The sequence below is a fragment of the Triticum aestivum genome, chromosome 2B (genome assembly GCF_018294505.1).
Source record: "Triticum aestivum cultivar Chinese Spring chromosome 2B, IWGSC CS RefSeq v2.1, whole genome shotgun sequence".
NCBI lineage: Eukaryota > Viridiplantae > Streptophyta > Magnoliopsida > Poales > Poaceae > Triticum > Triticum aestivum.
The window spans coordinates 741,533,678-741,555,326 of record NC_057798.1 but is presented as its reverse complement, the minus strand read 5'-3'; the positions used below and the strand labels follow the sequence as shown (position 1 = coordinate 741,555,326).

Below are 21,649 nucleotides of genomic sequence, written 5' to 3'. Positions count from 1 at the left end.
TTCAACAAGAAAACAAGTCTGCAGAATAAACAACAGGTCCTACAAGTCCTAGGGATTCCGGCAGAAACACATAATGAGAGGTACTTGGGGATGCCGGTGCATCTTGGTGCAGCAAAGAGCAAGGAATTTGAGTACATAAAGGAGATGATCTGGAGGAGGATCCAGGGGTGGCTTGAGAAGCTATTATCAAAGGTAGGAAAAGAGACCTTAATCAAGGCAGTTGCCCAAGCGATCCCAACCTACGCAATGTCATGTTTTGACTTGACAAAGAGCATGTGTGATGATATTAGTGCGATGGTTTGCCGGTACTGGTGGGACCAACAGGAAGGAAAGCATAAGTGCCATTGGATTGGATGGGAAAAGCTCATGAAAAGCAAGAAGGAGGGTGGGCTAGGCTTCCGGGATCTGCATATTTTCAATAAAGCAATGCTAGCAAGGCAGAGCTGGAGGCTTATATAGAATCCGGAGTCCCTGTGTGCAATTGTGCTCAAGGCAAAATACTTTCCAAACTGTTCTATTCTGGAGGCGGAGGAACAGCCGGGAATGTCGTACACATGGAGAAGCATTTTAAGAGGGCGTGACCTGTTAAAAGAAGGAATTGTTTGGCGCATTGGAGACGGAATGCAAGTGAATGTCTGGTCGGACCCGTGGCTTCCTAGGGGTACGACGAAACGGCCAGTAGCGCTGCAAGGCCAGGCGATCATTACTAAGGTAAATGAGCTCTTAAATCTGGTTACTGAGACATGGGATGATGAACTAGTGAGAGAACTCTTCACGGAGGAGGATGCGAGAGTCAACTTTCCATACCTGTGAGAGCGGAAATGGAGGATTTTATCTCCTGGCACTATGATAACAAAGGCAGGTTCTCTGTTAAATCAGCCTACCATTTGGGAGTGAGCCTGGGGGAAGCTAGGAAACAACAAAATGCAGGAACCTCAAATGGCCAGAGACATACAGTCCAATGGCAGCATATCTGGACGATGGAGGTGCCGGGGAAAGTCCGTATGTTCTTATGGAGGCTGGCCCATAACAGTCTTCCCACTCGTATGAATATAAAACAGAAACACATTGAGCTCGATACCCGCTGCCCTATGTGCAATCGCATGGATGAAGATGGTGGACATCTTTTCCTCCGTTGCAAGTGTGTGAAGGCGGTTTGGCGGGAGCAGAATCTGGAAGAGACTCGCCTATTGTTGTGCGACTGTAAGGACTCTTTCCAAGTCATAAATGCTGTTTGTGCACTGCCAGAAGAGAAGAAACACCGGGTGGCTGTCCTCCTATGGGACTGGTGGACTACGAGAAACAAAACGAATACGGGTGACAAACAGAAAACAGCCCAGGAAGTGAGTGGGGTCATTAGCAGACACGTTCAAGACTTTGAGAACTTGCAGACTAGGGGCAACACACAAGGCATGCAAAAACAGTCCTGGACTGCCCCTGAGTCAGGTCGGGTAAAGATAAACATGGATGCGGCCTTCCTTGCGGAGTCAGAGGTGGGTGCTTGGGGTTTTGTAATTCGGGATGAAATGGGAAATTTCCTAGCAGCGACGGCTGGGAAGTTGCAGTATGTCCGGAGCCCTCTACAAGCGGAGATCAGTGCGTGCATGAAAGCTATTGAGGGCGCGACAGATCTGGGTGCTCAGCGTATCATTCTTGAATCAGATTGTCTAATGATGATCAGTGCGCTCAAGGGCCGGGACTACGACACAGCAGAGTTGGGTGTTCTCTTCAGGGAAGCGAGGAGTGTATGCCATGCTTCATTTGGTTCCTACGAGTTCATGTTCTGTCGTAGGGAATGTAATAGGGTTGCGCACTCTCTGGCGCAATTTGGTTTGAGGGCTGCTGTCCCTTTTTCTGTTTGGGCTGTTGAAGCCCCAGACTTCGTTTCGATTCTGGTTGACACTGAGATAGTGCGCCAGCTCTAAGTGGAATGAATTTTATTCCTGCTCAAAAAAAAAAAACTTGGGTTGCTAGATGATAGTACAAAAGAGTAGTTACAGTTTTATGTATCCAGTACAGTAAATACACATACATGCACCAAGATAAAGTCCATGTATCTTGTCTCTATGTACTCAATTATTTTTAGAAGTTTTTAAAAATATTGCATGAGTTTCAAACTGTGGGCGCACCGGTAGCACAAAAGCCTAAGGTGGACTACAACCTCGATGAGCCTGTGCTCGCCTCTGGGTTACCGCTAAATACATGTTACAATTCATAGTTCCAAATTGGCACCCAGACTAATAAAAAAATGCAACACTTCACCATGTAAGTAAAATCATCTTGGAATTTCAGACGACTCTATGAACTCCTTTTCCAAGCTGTACGGTCTAGTTTCTTCTCCGCCTTTACTTCCCTTGTATGGTTTATCATTTATAGCATTTCGGTTCACTCTTGTGATCTGAGAACTAAGATTGACTCTTGAGTTCTGAACATCTTCAAGTACTGTCTCCACTTGTCTCATTGTAGGCCTTTCTTCACCTTTTAAACTTAAGCATGCTTCTGCGAGTCTTGCAACCACCTCAGCATCTTCAGCCCCTCCCTCCTCAACAATTTGTGCATCTAGAATGTCCAAGAATCGATTGTCTCTTATATGTGATACAAAATGTGATGCTAGGCTTGTCCCTTCTGATGAATGAGAAGAAAAAACTAGTGTCACCCTTGTCAGTAGCTCTGCTAGGATGACACCAAAGCTGTAAACATCGCTTTTCTCCGTGAGTCGACTAGTGTAGTAGTATTCAGGATCAAGGTAACCATAGGTTCCTTGGACAGCTGTAAGTATTCCTGTCTCATCTATTGCAATAGACCTTGAAGCTCCAAAATCTGATACTTTTGATGTTAAGGTATCGGTAAGTAGTATATTTGCACATTTGATATCTTTGTGGTATACTGATATTGAAGCAGCAGAGTGTATATATGCAATGGCCCTTGCAGTTTCCAGTGCAATCCTCAACCTATCTTTCCATGATAATGGGTTCTCACTTTGGCCATGGAGATGAAATGAAAGAGCTCCATTTGATATGAATTCGTAAACAAGAAGAGGAACTTCTGTCTCAAGGCAACAACCAAAAAGCTTCACCACATTCCTCCATGGCCAAAGTTTCCAGTGCAATCCTCAACCTATCTTTCCATGATAATGGGTTCTCACTTTGGCCATGGAGATGAAATGAAAGAGCTCCATTTGATATGAATTCGTAAACAAGAAGAGGAACTTCTGTCTCAAGGCAACAACCAAAAAGCTTCACCACATTCCTATGGTTTGTCTGTGAAAGTATGACAACCTCGTTGATGAACTGGTCGATTTCCCTTTGTACAATAATTTTGGCCCTCTTGATGGCCACAATACGTTGATCAGATAAGATGCCTTTGTACACCGTACCATGCCCACCGCCACCAAGGATGCGATTATGGTCAAATTTGTTGGTCGCTTGCTCCAGTTCTTCCAAGCTAAAAATCCTTGTTCTTTCGGCTATATCATTGTTTGAAGAGATTAACTGTTGTAGAAGCAATCCATGATTTTTCTTGAAGAATTTTTGTCTCAACTTTTTGGCCCTTCGTTGCTTGAGTTTATTAGTGATTTTGGCAGCACCCATAAGTGAAAACAGTAACCCAAAACCAGCAGTTACTGCGATTGCGGTAATTAAACCTGAAGAGAATGGCAGTGAGGTTTAATAATACATAATATGCCACACACACATTTAAATTTTGAACTGAAAGTTTGAAACTGCTCAACAATACCACGTCAATGATTTTTTTGGAATATTTATCAGAGCAAACATATTGGAAGTAACAAAAATATATTTCAGGAGTGATCACATGGTTTACTAGTTTAAAAAGCACATAATAGTCATTATTTCATTTGTTTATTTGTTGTTGTAGTAAAAAGAAGGTGTGATTAGGGGTGCCTTTAGCAAACTGGTTGTAATCAAGTTATCATGGATGTCGTTGGTAAGGCAAGCACAATGAGTATTTAATTAGGGGGAGGGGGGTGTACAACACCATTATGGCAAAGGTCATCATACACCGACAAGATTAACACGTCGATGTTTTTTTGGATATGTTTGTCGCCTCAAAGAAGCGCGACTAGTCCTGTGTTAGGAGGGTGTCGAGAGAGGTGCCCTTTCCAAGTTTCTCTTCCTTAACATCAGTATGTGTGAATGAAATTCCACGGACATGACTCTAGAGCTCCCACGGCGAGGCATGGTGCAAGCGATGCGACCGCACAGGGCCCCCAAATCCGAGGGGCCCCAGTTTTGGGCCATATATATTTCTCGTTAGGCTACTACGTTTCTTTGCACTCTTTTGGGCCTGCCGGCCTGGTCTGATCGCCTGAGCTTCTTCCCAACCGATCGATCGCACCGAGCATCTCCCAAACTCCCTGCAGGTCAGCAAAATCACGCCACGCGATTGGTTTCTAGCCTTCCCAGGTACGACGGCTTGATTGAATCTGCTTGGTGGTGGCACAACCGCAAGGAGCGGGATGGCAGGGCAGACGGCATAATTCGTTTAACAAATTCGAACAGAAACAAGCGGCGACAAGGGCCAATGTGGCCAAGAAAAGCAGCAGGGGTTCGGCGGTCAAGCGCATAGGCTTAGGCCAGATCGATTTGGAGATTTAATTTTAGGCATCACAGATTAGTCCATGTCCATTAGGTGCGCCCAAGCAAACCAGATTTATTTAGGTCATTTTTTCAGTTCAGTGATTGAATGGCTAGTGAATATAGTGTACATGTGCATCAATTCTTGAGTTAATTAACAAATTGCTAAATGTTTACCGCTCCATGGATGAATTCTTTAGGGAAGATCGTTGGTGTATTAGATCTATTTCATAATATTGTACGGAATACCACACATTTAAAGTTAATATAACTTAGCTGAGAATATGCTTTAGTTGTATTAATTTTTCAGTTGTAAGAATTTATAGATTGTGGGGCATCATTTGCATTTTGCACCGGGGCCCTGAATTTCTGGAGACGGCCCTGCGGCGAGGCTTGAAACTCTCCAGTGCCCTCCCCTTGAGTTTATTCAAGTGAGAGTTAATGAGCTACATGTCAATGGGAGTTTATATAGGCTAGGGGTACTTGAGAAATTATCAAGACTGCCCTTGAAATGATAGGTGGGAAGGACAAAAAAGATAACCTTTGGTTCATAGGTCCATGGTGGACAAAGGGAGAGAGAGGAAGGGAGGGACAGAGAGGAGGCAAGTCCATAACCCTACAGTGGACCAATCCCTCTCGTACCTCTGCCATGGTGGGCTTGAATCTTTACTTGGGCTTCTTTGCTCTTCTTTATCCATTTGACTTTGCATTCTTATTTTTTTTTATTTGTTGTCTTCTTAATCATGACAAGGGATTGGCGTGTGTTCACTTGGTTGTTCCTTATAATCAACTCAGTGTGTGCCTTCTCGGGCTAAGTAGGAACCCAGGGTGTTATTAATTATTCCTACACCATTGTTATTTATTTATATTTATTCCATTTTCTCTTTCTTTTTGAATGGTCAACCAACCAACTGATGATTTCAATGTTCAAGTAGTAGAAAAACTGATTTTAAAATCAAAAGATGCAGCAGAAGTATTTCTGCAGCCGTTCTACTGGTATACTATATAACAAATTAACAGCTACTCCTCCGTTCAAAATTAATTGAAGATTTATGTTTGTCTGAAGTCAAACTTAAGTTTGACCATGCATACGCAAATGTGTACTGAGATCTACAGCATAAAAATATTGGTGCATTTTTCTATAGACTTGGTCAATTTAAACAAGTTTGACTTAAGACGAGCTAAAACTTAAATTAATTTGGATCTGAGAAACTCCTTATAGTACCAAGCAAATGAGAGGGTGCTTGGATACGTTTTAGTCCCATGACTAAAAGTAGTGGGACTAAAACTTGCTAGTCTCACCCATGCTTGGATCCAAATACTAAAAAGACTAAAATCAAGTTATTGAGCATTTATTATCCTCCAAACCCTCCAATCCAGAACTTGCATGTGTTAAAGGAGAGGAATTAAATGAGGAGAGAGAGGGCTAATACATATTTTAGTAGGTTTCCTATGACTAAAAGTTTTTAGCCTCAAGACTAATCCTAGCCTCTCTTTAGTCAGGGGTGCTTGAAACTTTAGCCTCTAAAAGCGACTATTTTTAGTCAGACTAAAAATAGTCCCTTGGATCCAAGCACCCTCTGAGTTGTATTTGTACCTGGGAGGCTGATGATACGTTTCTTTGTTGCACATCGGTATGTCCCCGGCATATTAATGCAGGTCCCATGCACGCATGGATAAACTGGCCGTTGGCACTCATCGATATCTAGAAGGGAGAGGAAAAGGGAGTAAATAAAAAAGAAAAGCTCAAAACCAGGGTGACGTTGTAAAAAAAAGTGGTGATGTTTATCAAGTAAGTTTCAAGTGCAGTTGAAGCCTCAATAAGATTAACACAAAGGCTATAATTCATGGTACATTACAAAATCAATAAAATAAAAGGGAGGAGAAAAAGAAATACTCCCTCCAGGAAGCAATGGAACCACTGTACTAAACCACGCCACTTATTTTGGAACGGAGGAGTAGTATTTAGTACTATAAGAAAGCACTGGAACCCTATCAGTCGATATAGACGTGACTAAGGGCCTGATCGAAAGCCCTCCAACTCCGCTTTGTGCCAATAGTGCACGTAGAGCCAGGCTGAATGACTCAGTTTCGCGGAGCCAGCTCTGAGAAGTAGTGTTTGGCCGTAGTGTATTTCCGAGAAGTTGGAGAAGCTGGCAATTTTCTGCGCCCCAGAATCTTCCGAAATGCGGAGTTGCCAAAAATTGCTCCCCACTGCCACCGGTAAATGGAAAATGAACGGCCTGGTAGGATTTAGACTAAATTACGATGAAATGCCACCCTCTCCCTCATGTTGTTCCTCTCGTCATCCTGCGTTACCCACTTACCCTAGCGCAGCCGGCGCCACCACCCACCCCCATGCCCGCTCAACCGAGGCCACCCGGTGTCCGCTGAGCCGCCACCTGAATGATACCCAGCCATCGCGCCGTGTGCTCCTCTCTTCCCAGAGCGAGCTTGGCAAGCATAGCCAACCCCACACAGTCACCCCGGTTCGCCCACCGTCCCAACTGGAGCACGCCAATGACATAAGGGGCCTAGTCGCTGCCATGGCACAGCTCGTGGCAACGCGGGGACCGTGATGCCTCGCTGCCTGGCAACCATTGGCCGCCCCCGCCGCGTGCTGCAGGAACTGTAGGTAGGAATCGCCATTGCATGCTACAGGGTATGTAGGGAGGTGAAGGGAGAACTACCAGCCACCAGATGAGGCGACATGAAGGAATCTCGGCCGCCCATAGTTTCCCTTCGAACTGAGCAAGGCGCCAAGGCCTAACCTCTCTTATCCTCTCTCCAACTAGGCATAAGGCCTCTCTCTAGGCAAGCCAGCCAGCCTGTTAGCACAAACGATCGGCTCGATTTGTGCTATCCGGGCGGGTGGAACTCCTCGACAGAAGCCGGTGCACGGCATACGACGCTGGATTTGAGGGTTTCGTCAAGATGTTTGACATCTGAACAGGCTCTAGAGCAGCATAGATCAAGTTACACATGGCGTAACCCTAAAAAGAAGTTACACATGGAGTAAATTTGCAGAGATGATTGCGTATTAACGAAGTCACGCCCTTTGCCACATGGGGCCTTTTTTTTTATTAGTGTCTGTTTTTAGAGGTGTTGGTGATATCGTGCCAAAGAGCACAAGGGAGGCGGCGCAACGGACCCCTACCTTCGGCAAGGAAGCAGCACGGTAGCTCCCCCCTCCCCCGCCCAACACCCATAGTGGCAACAAAAACCAAAAGCCATTAGTGATGCCTCCTTTCACACATGCGTCGACCACAAAGGCAACTCACCATGCCCCTTGCATAGTACCAGTGCGGACACGTGAGACACAAAGAGCCACACAGACATGCAACGCATACATGCAAGTGGGACTAACAACCCTACATAACCAGAGATCACTCACTTATAGTCGGGTCCTAAGTGGTGCCCGAGCCTAAATGCATCACAGGGCTTCCTTTCTACTCCCTCCGTTTCAAAATAGATGACCCAATTTATACTAACTTTGTACTAAAGTTGATATAAAGTGCTAGCTAGAAACCAGGTGTGCTTCGTGGAGACTATCAGGGGCCTTGTGGCCAGCAGACTGGCATCCACACTTGTGCCATCGGCCAGGATCATCTCACCGGCCGTGAGGTTTAAGCCCCGGGTTGAAGAATGAAGCACCCTTGCTGGAAGCCGAAAGGTAGGAGATGGGTATGCTACCACTAACCAGAGCTGCTAATGGGGCCACTATAAGCCGAAGCATCAGCCCTGCAACTGCAATAACTATGCTTTTCTGGACGGAGTACTATATCTTTGGCACAAGGAAAACATAGCTAGTCATTGCCCAATTTACTTATTCTTGTTTAATGGAAGGAAGGTGGCATGGTTAACCAGTGAAGATGTGAAAATCTAGTTGCCTAACTTGTCTATGCCTATAGGCTATAGTAATAATCCGGGATGGCTCGTTGTTTCAAAGAAAATAGGCTATCGTGATGTTTGTGGACTGCAGGCATCGGTCACTTGGTCGTACCGTGCCGCTATAGTGATGTTTGTGGACTGCAGGCATCGGTCACTTGGTTGTACCGTGCCATCCTGGGCATAATCAGTGGTCTGACAATCTTGTGTTTTATTTGGAAACTCATGTCCAACTTGTCTATGCCTATAGTGACCTTCTCGGACTGGAGGCATCGGTCGATCGCTGTGTTGGTCAATTGGTCGTACCGTGCCATCCCGGGCAAGGAGATGGCCACGAACTGCTTCGGTGGTTCAAGTCCAACCAGGCAATCAGAGTTTCTATGACCAGAGAAAAAGGAGACCTGATTGCTGCTCAGCCTCTCCCTTTCGAAATTTGTAAGGTGGACTGAACTGCCGTATGTGAAACTATTTTGTTGCAAATCTCTTGAACAACGGAGGTGCAAAAAATAAACTAGAAGGGGGAGAACAAAGGAGAGTCGGCACTCGGCAGAGTGGTGTTACCTTGGCATCCGTGAATGATGTAAGGGTTGCCTTGGTATCCATCCGAGCAGTTGCACCTTACTTTGTTCACTGCACCGTCGATGTTGGCAGCGAAGCTGTTCAAGCTCATGCATCTCCAACCTGATACAGAATGGGGGTCCAAATCCAACACGACCAAGTCACGGTCGCTTTTTACATCCAGCCACCATTCCAGCACGGTGGGTACCCTGGTCACCTCGGGACTGCTCCGACGAGATCGATACGAGCTTCCGAAATCACCGAAAGTGCTATTCTGCATGGCGCCTACGTTAATCCCGATGAACCACTCGCGGTCGACAATGAACGCTGCCCCGGACAAAAGGCGTGAACTAATGGGCCTGCCTTTGCCCGCGTACGCGGCTTCAGTCTGGTTCAAGTCCTTGAGCTGCACCCCGTACGCGGGCAAACCCTGCGAGATGGTCGTCCGGCAGCAGCCGACGCCCGAGCACGAGGTGTCCCCGGGTGGCGGATAATCTGTGTCACACAGAGTGGCGCATGCGCTGACGTACACGGAACCCCGGTCACTGCCTGCAGCGAGGTAGCCGATGAAGTTGCATCCGATGGCCACGAAGACGTTGTGCTCGGTCGTCACCGTTAGGCCGCCAGACCACGAGCCGTCGTAGCCAATATAGGGATTCCCAGACCCAACGCTCCTGTTTGGGTTAAGCGCTTGGTATGGCACGTTCCTGTAGCCCCACTCGCCGTTCACGATCTTGCTCTGGACACGTACCGTGCCGCCCACCAGTGAGATGGCGTCCACTTCCACGTCGTCGCGCAGGAACAGCTTCTTCGGATGGCTCGTCTCGTCGCAGGTGAGGTTGAAGCCCTTGTGAAAGCAGCCTTGCCGGAAGCCAAAAGGGTAGGGGACGGTGACGCTGCCACAGGCCTCCGGGCAGCCAGGCAAGGCTAACGGGGCAGCGGCGACTGTTGCCACGAGGAGCTCAAGGGCCATCAGTACTATTAACATCGGCATGAGGAGATTTGCTTGTGGCTGTGGGGAAGGAACCGAGGGAAGGAGAAGGGTCATCTTCTCCTGCAACTTGAGCATGCTGTAAGAAATTAGTTAGCCGTAGGCTTGGTGATACTCGTACTGGTAATTAACCTCCTCTTATATAGAAGAAACAACCTCACTAGTTTGCCTTTGGTCTTGTCAGTTGACTTCAACGCCAGCTAGGTACACGGATATAGACTAATCAATATAAGCATGTTGCATGTCTAGTAGCTGAGTTAGAACAATCCTCATGCTACAGATAATTCTTTGGTAAGGAAAAGTCTATGCCGTAGTAAGAAAGGTAGGGGAAACAGAGTGTGGCATAATCAGTGACATGACAAGCTTCTGTTTTGTGTGGAAATCAAACTCGTGTCCAACTCGGCTACTGTTGGTCAGTGGTCACACCGTGCCATCCGGGTTCGGTGGATTGGGCGTGTTCGGCAACTTGTGTTGAAGCCCTCGCGGAAGCAGCCTCGCTCAAGGTTTCCAGGGAACCACGCAAATAGCAATTTCAAAGACACAGAAGGAAGCAAATTACCTCAATGCTGCCCGGCCCCGCCATCGACCCTCGCTCGGCCGGGACTCACTTGAGCATTTCATCAAACAGCTCGCCTGCAGCCCTGCACAGTGGGGGACTCAAAATCGAACCGAACGAACTCGTGACTGCAATCTCCAATTCACGGGAGATAGCTCACCGTTGAGCGTTGATTCCGATCCCCACCGACTCAATTAGCAGCGAGCACCAAGCCACCAATCACCTCGGGGAGAAATTTGAAGAGGAGGACTGCTCTGCGACTGCGAGAGTGCACGACCGCCAGACTGCCGGCCTCCCGCATACCCACAGCCCTCGCCGTGCTGGCCACCAGGCGCCGTGCTGCCCAGCAGATCCCCCAGCCGACGACCAGCGCAACCGGCCAACCGCCGCGCTAGCAACCGACCCCGCTCCATTTTTCTCTGCAAGGCGCTGCTCTTCCTTTCCTTTTTCTTTTGAGAATATCCCAGGGTTTACAATATTAATTGGGCTCATCCAGAGCTTGGGACAGCCCTGTACCTGGTGCACAATGTTTTTTAAAAGGAAACACAAAAAGAAGAGAAAACGCAAAATATATAAAACAACGAAATTGAATAAAAATATTGAAATCGGATCGACAAAAAGACCACACTAGAAAGGATATTGAGAAAAATCACACAACTAGCAAAAAAATGTTGTATTCGTCCGGGGCACGTGGAAACGACTACAGCTGCAGGCAAGCGCTCCTTATCGCTCACAATAGGCGAGATATACCCTTTGCATGCTAAGCGCACCCAAAAAAATAAAGTTCACACGAGTAGGGTGAATGTCGTGCCACTGTTTTGTTCCATTTTCTTAGAACAACGACTTAGCTTGATTGATTTGGCAGAGAAAATTTATATATTGAAATGGCCAAAAGAACTACCAGAGTTTCCTAGTAAAACCAATCTTTTCATATCGTTGTCGCCAAAACTGCAGAAGAGTCGCCCACCCGAAAAAGTGAGAATCTATCGTTGGACTCACCATAATCGGAAAAACACTTCTTGCAGGGCTGCACCAGGGGCGGCGCTAGGCGTATTCTTGGGTCCTCATGTGAATACCCATGATTTTTACAAAGCAGTGTTGATTTTGGTAAAACAATGACAATTTTTGAAAAACAACAATGAATACGCGGTTGTAAATTCTTGAAGCCGCCACTGGGCTGCACGTCATTAGACTGATAACTAACAACGAAGACGACCGAAAGTATGAAAGACAAACACTAAGAACCACTAGTTCCATGGAGTGGATCATGATGGGCACACCATGATGGGGATGATGGGTCCATGTAAATTTATTCCCTATGACGGCGCTTCTACCACCGGGATGCTGCCACAACAGGACACAAATCTTACAAAAGAGGGACTTAACTATATGTCACACATTGATATGTGGCTCCCCTCACCTCCTGGAGCCGAAATGGCTAGCGGACGCGAAGGAATCGTCGGTGTAGAATGGAACACTGTATTTGAACATGATTGGTCCATTTACACCACTGCCAAAAATAAATCGAATATATGGGCATGGCTAAACGAGGTCGGCCGGATGGGGAGGCACTGTAAAAGAGGGTAATGAATAGGGTCTTCAAATGATAGAATGAGAAAAGGAGGTTGATAACGGTGCCAATATCATGGAGGAGACGGCGCGGTACTAGAGCCAAGGAGAGCATATGAGAACAACAGCAAGGGGTACAAGAGAAGAGAGAGTGTTGTTTGTACCTTGTGTGATACATGTGCGTGCATGCATGCATGGTGCTCGGGTGTGCATATATATCACACGTGATAAACTATCGCACATTAGTGGTGACATGCATTGCGCGCACTTGACTATTAGAAATAAAATAATAATTGTATTTTTCAAAATTCTAATATATATTATCTAGGTTTCATAATATTGCACTTTTTTTTAAAAAAAAAGTGAAACTTCCTAAACTTTGATCAAATTTATAGAAAATGTGTCTAGGCCTATAATATCAAACATCTCTATATAAAAAGATGCCTCATGGTATATATATATTTTTTTTAAAAAGGAGGAAGACCCTCGGCCTCTGCATCTGGGCGATGCATGCAGCCACAGTAAGTCTGAAGCCGCCGACTAGGCAACATCTGTTACTACTCCTATCCATTTCATGAAGGGATGCTGATAGTCCGGGCCTAATAGCACAGACCTCGCAGTCAAGCCTAACATCTAAGACTTGAGGCCCCAACCAAGCTACTTGCCGGGTATGGGGCACACACCGGTCCGGCGCGCTCTCAGAGGCCGCCGCCACTAACTGCCACCACTCCATCTTCAGAGGTATACTGAAACATCATCCTTGCCCGGTCTAACTGCTGTTGACACCACCACGGCGCCCAGCGTCACCACCTCCCTGCGCGCGAACTTCTTAGCACGTAGTGGTCGCCGCCGGAACACCTCAGCACCATGCTGCCAAGTACCACCAGCCGACACAACTTGAAGTCTCTGGAAGATCTGTCGTGCGTAGCACCTGTCGACTAGGCATGACAAAGTGTAGCACCTGTCGGCGAGGCATGACTTGACATCTCCACCGAAGCTCCGTGCAAGATGAAGCCGCTCCACCTCCTACCTCTAACTTCCAGCGCTGCTCCACAAACGATGCTCCCAAGAGAGAAGCGACACCTTAGTGCCGCCATCGTCCGATCTGGAAAACTAGATCATAGGGTTTCCCCCGGAGCAGCACGAGTGGGTCGACAATAGTTACAGAACGATGCCTTCATCAAGGTAACGACGCAGAACGCCGCCATCGTCCACCGTAGGCTCGGTTTTCACCGGCAACTATGTCTCCCTAACTCACTGCCGAGACTAGATTACAGATCTCGAGATCCGATCATCTAGCCTTAGGTCGACCACCTCCGACGTAGGAGATGACCACCACCGCCATAATCCTCGTGATGCGATGTAGACCCGGAGAGCTTCAGCGAGCCGTCGTCGAATCCGATGAGATGCAGCAGTTTGAGGACGTAACGGCAGCCACCCGCCTAGACCGGAAGGTCGTAGATCGAGCCCAAGACGCGCCCCGGACGCCGCTGCCGCCATCTCGCACTACTCCCGCCGGCTGCAGCCAAGCCCCCCGTCGCGCCCCGGCCGCCCCTGCTCACCATCCTCGTCGGGAGTGAGATCCAAATCAGGCCACCGCCTCCTCAGATCTCGGGACGCCAGAGGAGGTCCGCTGCCGCCGCGCCACAGAGCCTTCGCCCGGTGGCGTTGCCGGCGGCGACTAAGGGAGGGGGATGCACGGGGGAGTCGAGGTGAGGTCGAGAGGTGGCCGCCCGGTGCGGCCCAGCGGCGGCCGCACGGGGTCGGAGTCCCTCGTCAAGTGTGTTTCTGCGTCCCGAGAACCTTTTGACTCTAGCAACGTGTGTGTCTCCTCGTGGTATATACTCCCTTCCTTCCTAATACTTCAAATTGAACTACCAAATTGTTTTATATTTAAAAATGGAGGGAGTATAATTGATTTATTTACTCTCGTAATTGAAGATTTTTTTTCTCTGTAAACCTAGTCAAAGTTTAGGAAGCTCAACATTGAAAAGGATGTATACCCACTATAGACTAATACTACTATGGAATGAAGTACTCTCTCGGTATAAAAATATGTTCGGTTTTGCTAACACTAGGTGTAGCTAATTATTTTTTTGTGGTGTCAGTCACTCTTTGTAAAGCGCATCACAAGGCCAAAGATGGTGTAGCTGTGTACGAGCGGGAGCTGGCGATACCTGACGGGAGCGAGTCCAAAACTTAACCGGGTGTGTGTGTATGTTGTGTGTGTGTGTGGGGGGGGGGGGGGATAAATAGTTGGCGGCGTGCTCCTAGCCGTTGGATGCTGATCAGATGGTCCATAGAGAAGTGACTCACGCGGAGTATGTTGCATGTTAGGTTTTGTATAAGTACCTTCGCATCCATCGGCGATGTATGGATTGCCCTCGTATCCTTTCGAGCAGTTGTACCGCAGCCGCTGGTAATCGTCGTCGACTCGTCGTTGTAGACCACGATGCTGTTCGCGCTTATGCATCTCCCGGGATCAGTGGACAGGCCTGAAAGATAATAAGCGTTCCTACTCCCTCGAGGGGAGCCGCGGTTCTGTTTATATTGATTGATGCGGCCGAAGCCAAGCTTGGAGTACAAGGAATATTACAAGGAGTTTGAGTAGGAGAAGGAAAGGTTTGAGATGCTACGGAAACATATTCTCTAACACCCTCCCTTAATCTTAACTACCCTAGATTAAGATTACTCTTGAACTCCTCAAATGGTCTTGATGGCAATGCCTTTGTAAAACCGTCTGCTACTTGATCCTTGGAGGGAATAAACCGTATCTCGAGTTTCTTGGCTGCAACCCTTTCTCGCACAAAGTGAAAATCAATTTCGATGTGCTTTGTCCTTGCATGAAACACAGGATTTGCGGACAAATATGTTGCTCCCAAGTTATCACACCATAAACATGAGATACGATTCTTCTTGATTCCCAATTCCTCAAGAAGTGATTCAACCCAAATGATTTCTGCAGTTGCATTTGCCAAGGACTTATATTCAGCTTCTGTGCTTGACCGTGACACGGTGGCTTGCTTTCTGGCACTCCAAGAAATAAGGTTAGACCCAAAAAATACTGCAAAGCCTCCAGTTGATCTTCTGTCATCACTGCATCCTGCCCAGTCAGCATCAGAGAATGCACTCACAAGAGAGGAATTAGACCGTTTGAAATGAAGTCCTATTCCCATAGTATGCTTTACATATCTTACAATTCTCTTGACAGCTGACCAATGTGCAGAAGTAGGTGCATGCAGATATTGACAAACCTTGTTGACAGCAAATGAGATATCTGGACGTGTGAGAGTTAAATATTGTAATGCTCCCACAGTACTCCTATACCTTGTACTTTCCTCCTCCTGAAGTGGCACACCTTCATATGCTGAAAGTTTTTCTGAGGAAGACAAAGGTGTAGGAACTGGCTTGCAATTCTTCATCCCCATGCGAGACAGAAGCTCAGTGATATATTTCTCCTGATTTAACACAATTCCATCTTGAGTTTTCTTGACCTCAATACCTAGGAAGAAATGCAAATCACCTAGGTCTTTCAAGGCAAACTCTGAGCTTAAATCATGCAGAAGTGCATTAGTAGCATTTTGTGAAGAACTTGCAACTATGATATCATCAACATATATAAGCACAAAAATGACTACTCCAGCCTTGTTATAAATAAACAATGATGTATCAGCTTTGGAGGCAATGAAACCAAGATATTTCAACTGTAAGCTCAATCTGGAGTACCATGCTCTGGGTGCTTGTTTTAAACCATAGAGTGCCTTGTCAAGCTTGCAAACATAATGTGATGACTTTTTGTCCTCATAACCAGGTGGTTGTCTCATAAACACTTCCTTTTCTAGAATGCCATGCAAAAACGCATTCTGTACATCTAGCTGTCGTAGACTCCAACCCTTGGATACAGCAATGGCTAGCACAAGTCTGATAATTGCAGCTTTAACAACAGGACTGAAAGTGTCCTCATAATCAATACCATAACGTTGTTTAAAACCCTTTGCAACAAGACGTGCTTTGTACCTGTCAATGGAGCCATCTGCCTTCTTTTTAATTCTGTAAACCCATTTGCAATCGATGATATTTTTACCTTTCTGATTTGGTACAAGATGCCATGTCTTGTTCCTCATAAGTGCAGAATATTCCTCATCCATTGCCTTCTTCCACTTAGGATCATCAAGTGCACTATTCAATGTTGTTGGTTCTCCTGAAATACACAACATTCCATATGTATAGTCCCATCTTTTCTTATTTTAGGATTTCGTATACCTTTCTGTAATCGAGTCATAACTCATGAAGAAACTGCTGGCTGGACCACAGGAGCACTCGCCACAGAAGATCCCGAGGAAGCTGTATGTGATGACACGGGCGAATCTGGCGCCACCTGCGCAGAGGATCCTGTAGCCGTTGGTGTGGCCGCTTGTGTGTCCACCACACGGGTGCCAGCCGCCCGAGCCGGCACATCAGATCGACCGCCCGACCGCGGTTGCAGGCGCGCGCTGGGCGAGGCGGATTCGGCCCCGCAGCCGACCCCGCAGTTGGTCCCGCCTGCTGCTGAATCAGCGCTACGGTTGGTGGGAGCGCGATCCGAGGCTGATTTGGCCGCGGGATCCGAGGTCTGCGCACGAACAGGAGTTGCGGGCGCCGCCGGATCAGCTTCGTCATCTGTGCCAGGTTCGTCTCCTTCCTCAGCATGAAATATAAGATGATCTTGAGCTTGATTTTCGAAATTTTGATCATTTTGAGCGCCGTTTTCACCAGGGACCTGTACAGGCAACAGAGAAGAACCAATACCAGCAGGAATATCATCACTTTGGTTAGTACAACTGTCGCCCCCATGATCAAAAGACCGAAGATGTGGAGGAAGAAGAAGGATTTCCTTGCGGAGAAGTGCACCAGCATTGGGATGAAGGGAAGCAAAAGGGAACACTGACTCATCAAAAACTACATCTCTGGATATGTAGACCCTACCAGTAGGAACATCTAGACATTTAACTCCTTTGTGCATGGGACTATAGCCTAAGAAGACACACTTTTTGGAGCGAAAAGCGAGTTTGCGTGTGTTATAGGGTCTGAGGTTGGGCCAACATGCACAACCGAAAACACGAAGAGATGTGTAGTTGGGTGTGACACCAAGGAGTCGTGTAATAGGTGTTTCAAATTTGATGACTTTACTAGGAAGCAAATTGATAAGATATGTAGCGGTTAAGAATGCTTCATCCCAGAATTTGAGTGGCATGGATGCATTTGCTAGCAATGCTAGCCCCATATCAACTATGTGACGGTGCTTTATTTCAGCAGATCCGTTTTGTTGATGAGCATGAGGGCAAGAGACATGATGTGAAATACCAAGTTTTTGGAAGAAAGAGTTCAATTTTTCATACTCACCACCCCAGTCACTTTGCATAGCAATGATCTTGGAGTTCAGTTTGCGTTCAACAAAGTTTTGAAAATTGATGAAGACTTGGAATACATCAGACCGTTTCTTTAACAAGTAAATCCAAGTAAATTTACTATAGTCATCAATAAAGCTTACATAGTAAGAAAATCTCCCAACTGAAGTAGGGGCTGGTCCCCATACATCTGAAAATATAAGTTGTAAAGGAGCAGTAGACACACTAGTAGAGATGGGATAGGGTAATTGATGACTTTTTGCTTGTTGACACGGATCACAAACTGACTCAACACTATTCTCATAAGAGAGTTTATTTTTGCTAAGAACATATTTAACTATGACTGAAGATGGATGACCTAATCGACTATGCCACCTTGATGATGATGGCTTGGTGACAATATTTGCTTGTTTATTGGACCATGAAGATGATGATGATGATATGAGTGGATAGAGGCCTCCGACGCACCGTCCTCTAAGAATGGTTCTCCTTGTGCTCAAATCCTTAACCAAGAAAAAGTGAGGATAGAATTCTATAAGAACATTATTATCAAGGGTGAATCGATGAACAGAAACAAGATTTTTGGAAGTTTGAGGAACATGCAAGACATCTTTAAGGTGCAAATTTTTCATGGGGTTTTGAACAATTGAACTACCAATGTGGGTGATATTCATACCAGAACCGCTTGCCGTGCGAATTTGGTCGCCTCCGTTGTACTTCTCCCGTACTGTCAGCTTGTCAAGTTCACCTGTGATGTGATTTGTTGCTGCACTGTCTGCGTACCAATTAGTGTCCACGCCATAGGAGACAGCATGCGCCTCCTTCTCTTCTTGATCATTCTCTTCATAGCGCCACCAACAGACACGTGCACCTCCTGGATGATGTCTATAGCATATCTGGCACTCAGGATAGTCATGCTGCTGCTCGCGTACCTGCTGTTGCTGTTGCTGTCGAGGGCGTCCTCTGAATCCGCCGCCTCTATTTGCAGGAGAAGGCTGGCGGTCACCGCGGTCACCGCGGCCGCGCCCTCTTCCTCCTCGCCCACGGGATCTACCACGGGACTGGCCGCGGCCTCTGTAGACGACGTTGGCAGATGAATGAAACCCGCCTGAAGACGAGTCTCCCAGCATCTCCATCCTTTGATCAAAGGCGGAGATCTGAGCGAAGAGGTCATCGGCGGTGATTGTGTTCTTGACAGCGCCGATCGCCGCCACCACGGAGTCGTAGTGGCGGTCGAGTCCTGCGAGTATGTAGTCCACCATCTCCGGATCAGAGACGGGACGACCAGCGGCAGCTAGTTCATCCCCAAGGCTTTTCATCTTCGCCATATACGCCGAGCTCGACATTGTGCCCTTCTTGGTATTGGTGATCGCGATCCTTAGATTGGTGATCCGGGACTGTGATTGCGAGGCGAAGAGATTGTTCACCGTCGTCCAGAGCTCATAGGTGGAGTCCTTCCCGACGACTTGCGCAAGGATTTCTGGAGACATGGAGTTGAGAAGATATGATAGGACCTGCTGGTCTTTGGCGATCCAGGACCCGTACAGAGGGTTCGGCTCGAGGGCCGTCGTCTTGTCCGCCTTCGTGATCTCCACAGTCTTGGGTGGAGCGGCGTCAGAGTTGTCCAGGAGCCCGGTTACCTGCGCACCTCGCAGGGCTGGGAGCACCTGGGTCTTCCAGAGGATGAAGTTTCCTCTTGCTAGCTTCTCAGATGGCGGCGATCCGAGGTTGAGGCCGACGCCGGACGAAGAAGCCATGGAGACGATGATATGTGGTTCTAGGGTTTTGATTTGTGGCTAGATGTAGGAGAAGAGGTGGCTCTGATTACCATGAAAGATAATAAGCGTTCCTACTCCCTCGAGGGGAGCCGCGGTTCTGTTTATATTGATTGATGCGGCCGAAGCCAAGCTTGGAGTACAAGGAATATTACAAGGAGTTTGAGTAGGAGAAGGAAAGGTTTGAGATGCTACGGAAACATATTCTCTAACAAGGCCATCCGGCAGCCGGAACATGTCCTTGTCACGGTTCATATCCAGCGACCATTCTAACACCGTCGGAACCACCGTCGAATCAGCAATCCTCTGTGGCTCCGCCGAGTAATCCAGCTGCAGCGCGAGCCCCTTCTCGCCGAATCAGTCGTGATCGGTGATCGGCGATGAACACCGCTCCGAACCTGGAAGAATCGTTTGGTCTGTTGGGCGAAATAAGCCGCGACGACAAGCCAGACACGTCGGACGCGTGTATGGGCGCGCGCTGGGCGTGTCAGGGCCGCGGCGTAGGTGTGCGTGTGTGCATGCGTGAAGCCATTGGCGATCGGGACACGGTGATCGCGTTGGTTCGTTGCGGGCTCGGCGTGGCGAGCGCGTGGAGGTGCGGTCGTGGGCGCGCACGGAGCGGGCCGAACCAGGCGCAGTAGCGGGTAGAGGCGTGGGGTCATGGCCCAGCGCTGGCTCGGGTACAAGATTGCGGTGTCCATCGTTGTAACAGTGGAGGTGTTGAGTTCGTGCTTAAGGAAACGCCGTGGTTGCGGCGGGCGTTCGTGCGCTGGAAAACTATCATGTCCTCCTTCTTCCTCGCGGGTTCGTGCCAGAGAGAGGGAGGGAGGAAGGGAGGGAGGGTCATAACGTTCATCTAGTCATCCAGTTCAGTGTTTGCTTGAACGTTATGACTAGATGAGTGCCCAATGAGTGTTCTGGTAAGCTTTGAGCATTTGCAGAATTGAACAGAACAACATACACAAAATTATGAACAAAACTGAACTGGATTCCATTTGTTGCTCCTAACACTTAACTAAATGACACACAACACTGAACTTGAACTGAACTAAATGGCAACTATTGCCTAGAGTTGAGTTGAGCTGAACTAAATGGTAATTATTGCCCAGAATTGACTAAACTGAATGGCACCCAAAACAAAACTTGAGCTAAACTAAATGGCAATTATTGCCTAGAGTTGAGTTGAACTGAGTGCCAAAATGTTCGAGAACCATGCTTGTTTACATTCTCACTTGAGTTAGAGCACATGTTTTCCAAAAAACAAAAGTATTTCACCACAACCCAGAAAAAATGTAATCTGTGACCGGGCCCTGTAAATAAAAAATAGAAGTACAATTTTTAGACAGAAATTGTGATCTCTAGATTTGTAAACCAACTGAATGAGTGAATCATTATGACTGAATGAATATTCCAGTAACCTGCAAGTTTTCAGTTTGCGCCACGCAAGCAGCATGTTCAACTATCTATGACAAAAAGCAGGTCACCACTATAGCTTGTACATATTTTGTAATTGCTAGATGACCCGTTGCACCAATGGCGCAAAAAGCCCGTTAGAACCATGTTTTATGTGGCTATTGTAGGGCACCTTAAGAAGGAGAGAAATATAGGCTTATCTATCTGTGCTAATACTAATAGTAGTTCACATGGACGATCTATAATATATATGAGGTAATCCATAAGGAAAGACAAACCAATGTGGAGATAACATAAGAGCATTATAAACATGAAGTCTGGTACACAAGCTATATATAGGTGATACCGAAGGTTTACGATGGTGTCCTCATAGGGAGTGAGCAGTTAGACAGAGGCGGAGGCACTTTGCCTTGCGTCTGAAAGTGAAGGTATACATCGTTCCTTCATCTATGTTTGCCATGTGAAGAACTCCGTCCAGTTTGTTGTCAAGCCTTGTCAGCAGCTCCTTCCAGAGAAATGTTTTCTCTTGTAAAGTAGACCATAAAGAAACCTGCATCATGCAAAAAGAGAAATATTTTCTCTTGTAAAGTAGACCATCAAAAGTTGAGGAAGGTGCTTCAGAACTGAAAGAAAAATAGTAACTTCACACGAGAAATAACCTCTCCAATATGTATGCAAATACAATTGGTTTAAAATGAAAGGAAACAAAAATAGGAACAGAAATCAAGAGAAACTAAGAAATGCATACTAGACCATGCTAAACACCTTCAGTTTAATCATAAGTTAGGCTGCAAAAACAAATACACACAAAAAAAATAGTTAGGCAATATTTCAAGTGAATGAAGAAGGAATTAATAAGATGGAGCTGCATTATCATCATTAACAGAAGGAAAAGGCGTGGGCAATGAAGAATGTTT

At 46.9% G+C, this 21,649-nt stretch overlaps 1 protein-coding gene across 1 annotated transcript; it reads right to left on the bottom strand.

Annotated features, from left to right (window-relative positions):
• Positions 1-2,134: 2,134 nt before the first annotated feature.
• Positions 2,135-11,020, bottom strand: LOC123047086 (wall-associated receptor kinase 2). The gene is made up of 7 exons (XM_044470581.1): positions 10,749-11,020; positions 9,045-10,673; positions 8,652-8,928; positions 7,462-7,551; positions 6,193-6,302; positions 3,118-3,643; positions 2,135-2,951 (listed from the first exon to the last, which is right to left on the bottom strand). Exons 2-7 carry the CDS (start codon positions 10,108-10,110, stop codon positions 2,276-2,278), a joined length of 2,745 nt encoding a protein of 914 aa, XP_044326516.1. The 5' UTR covers positions 10,111-10,673; positions 10,749-11,020; the 3' UTR covers positions 2,135-2,275.
• Positions 11,021-21,649: the final 10,629 nt, after the last annotated feature.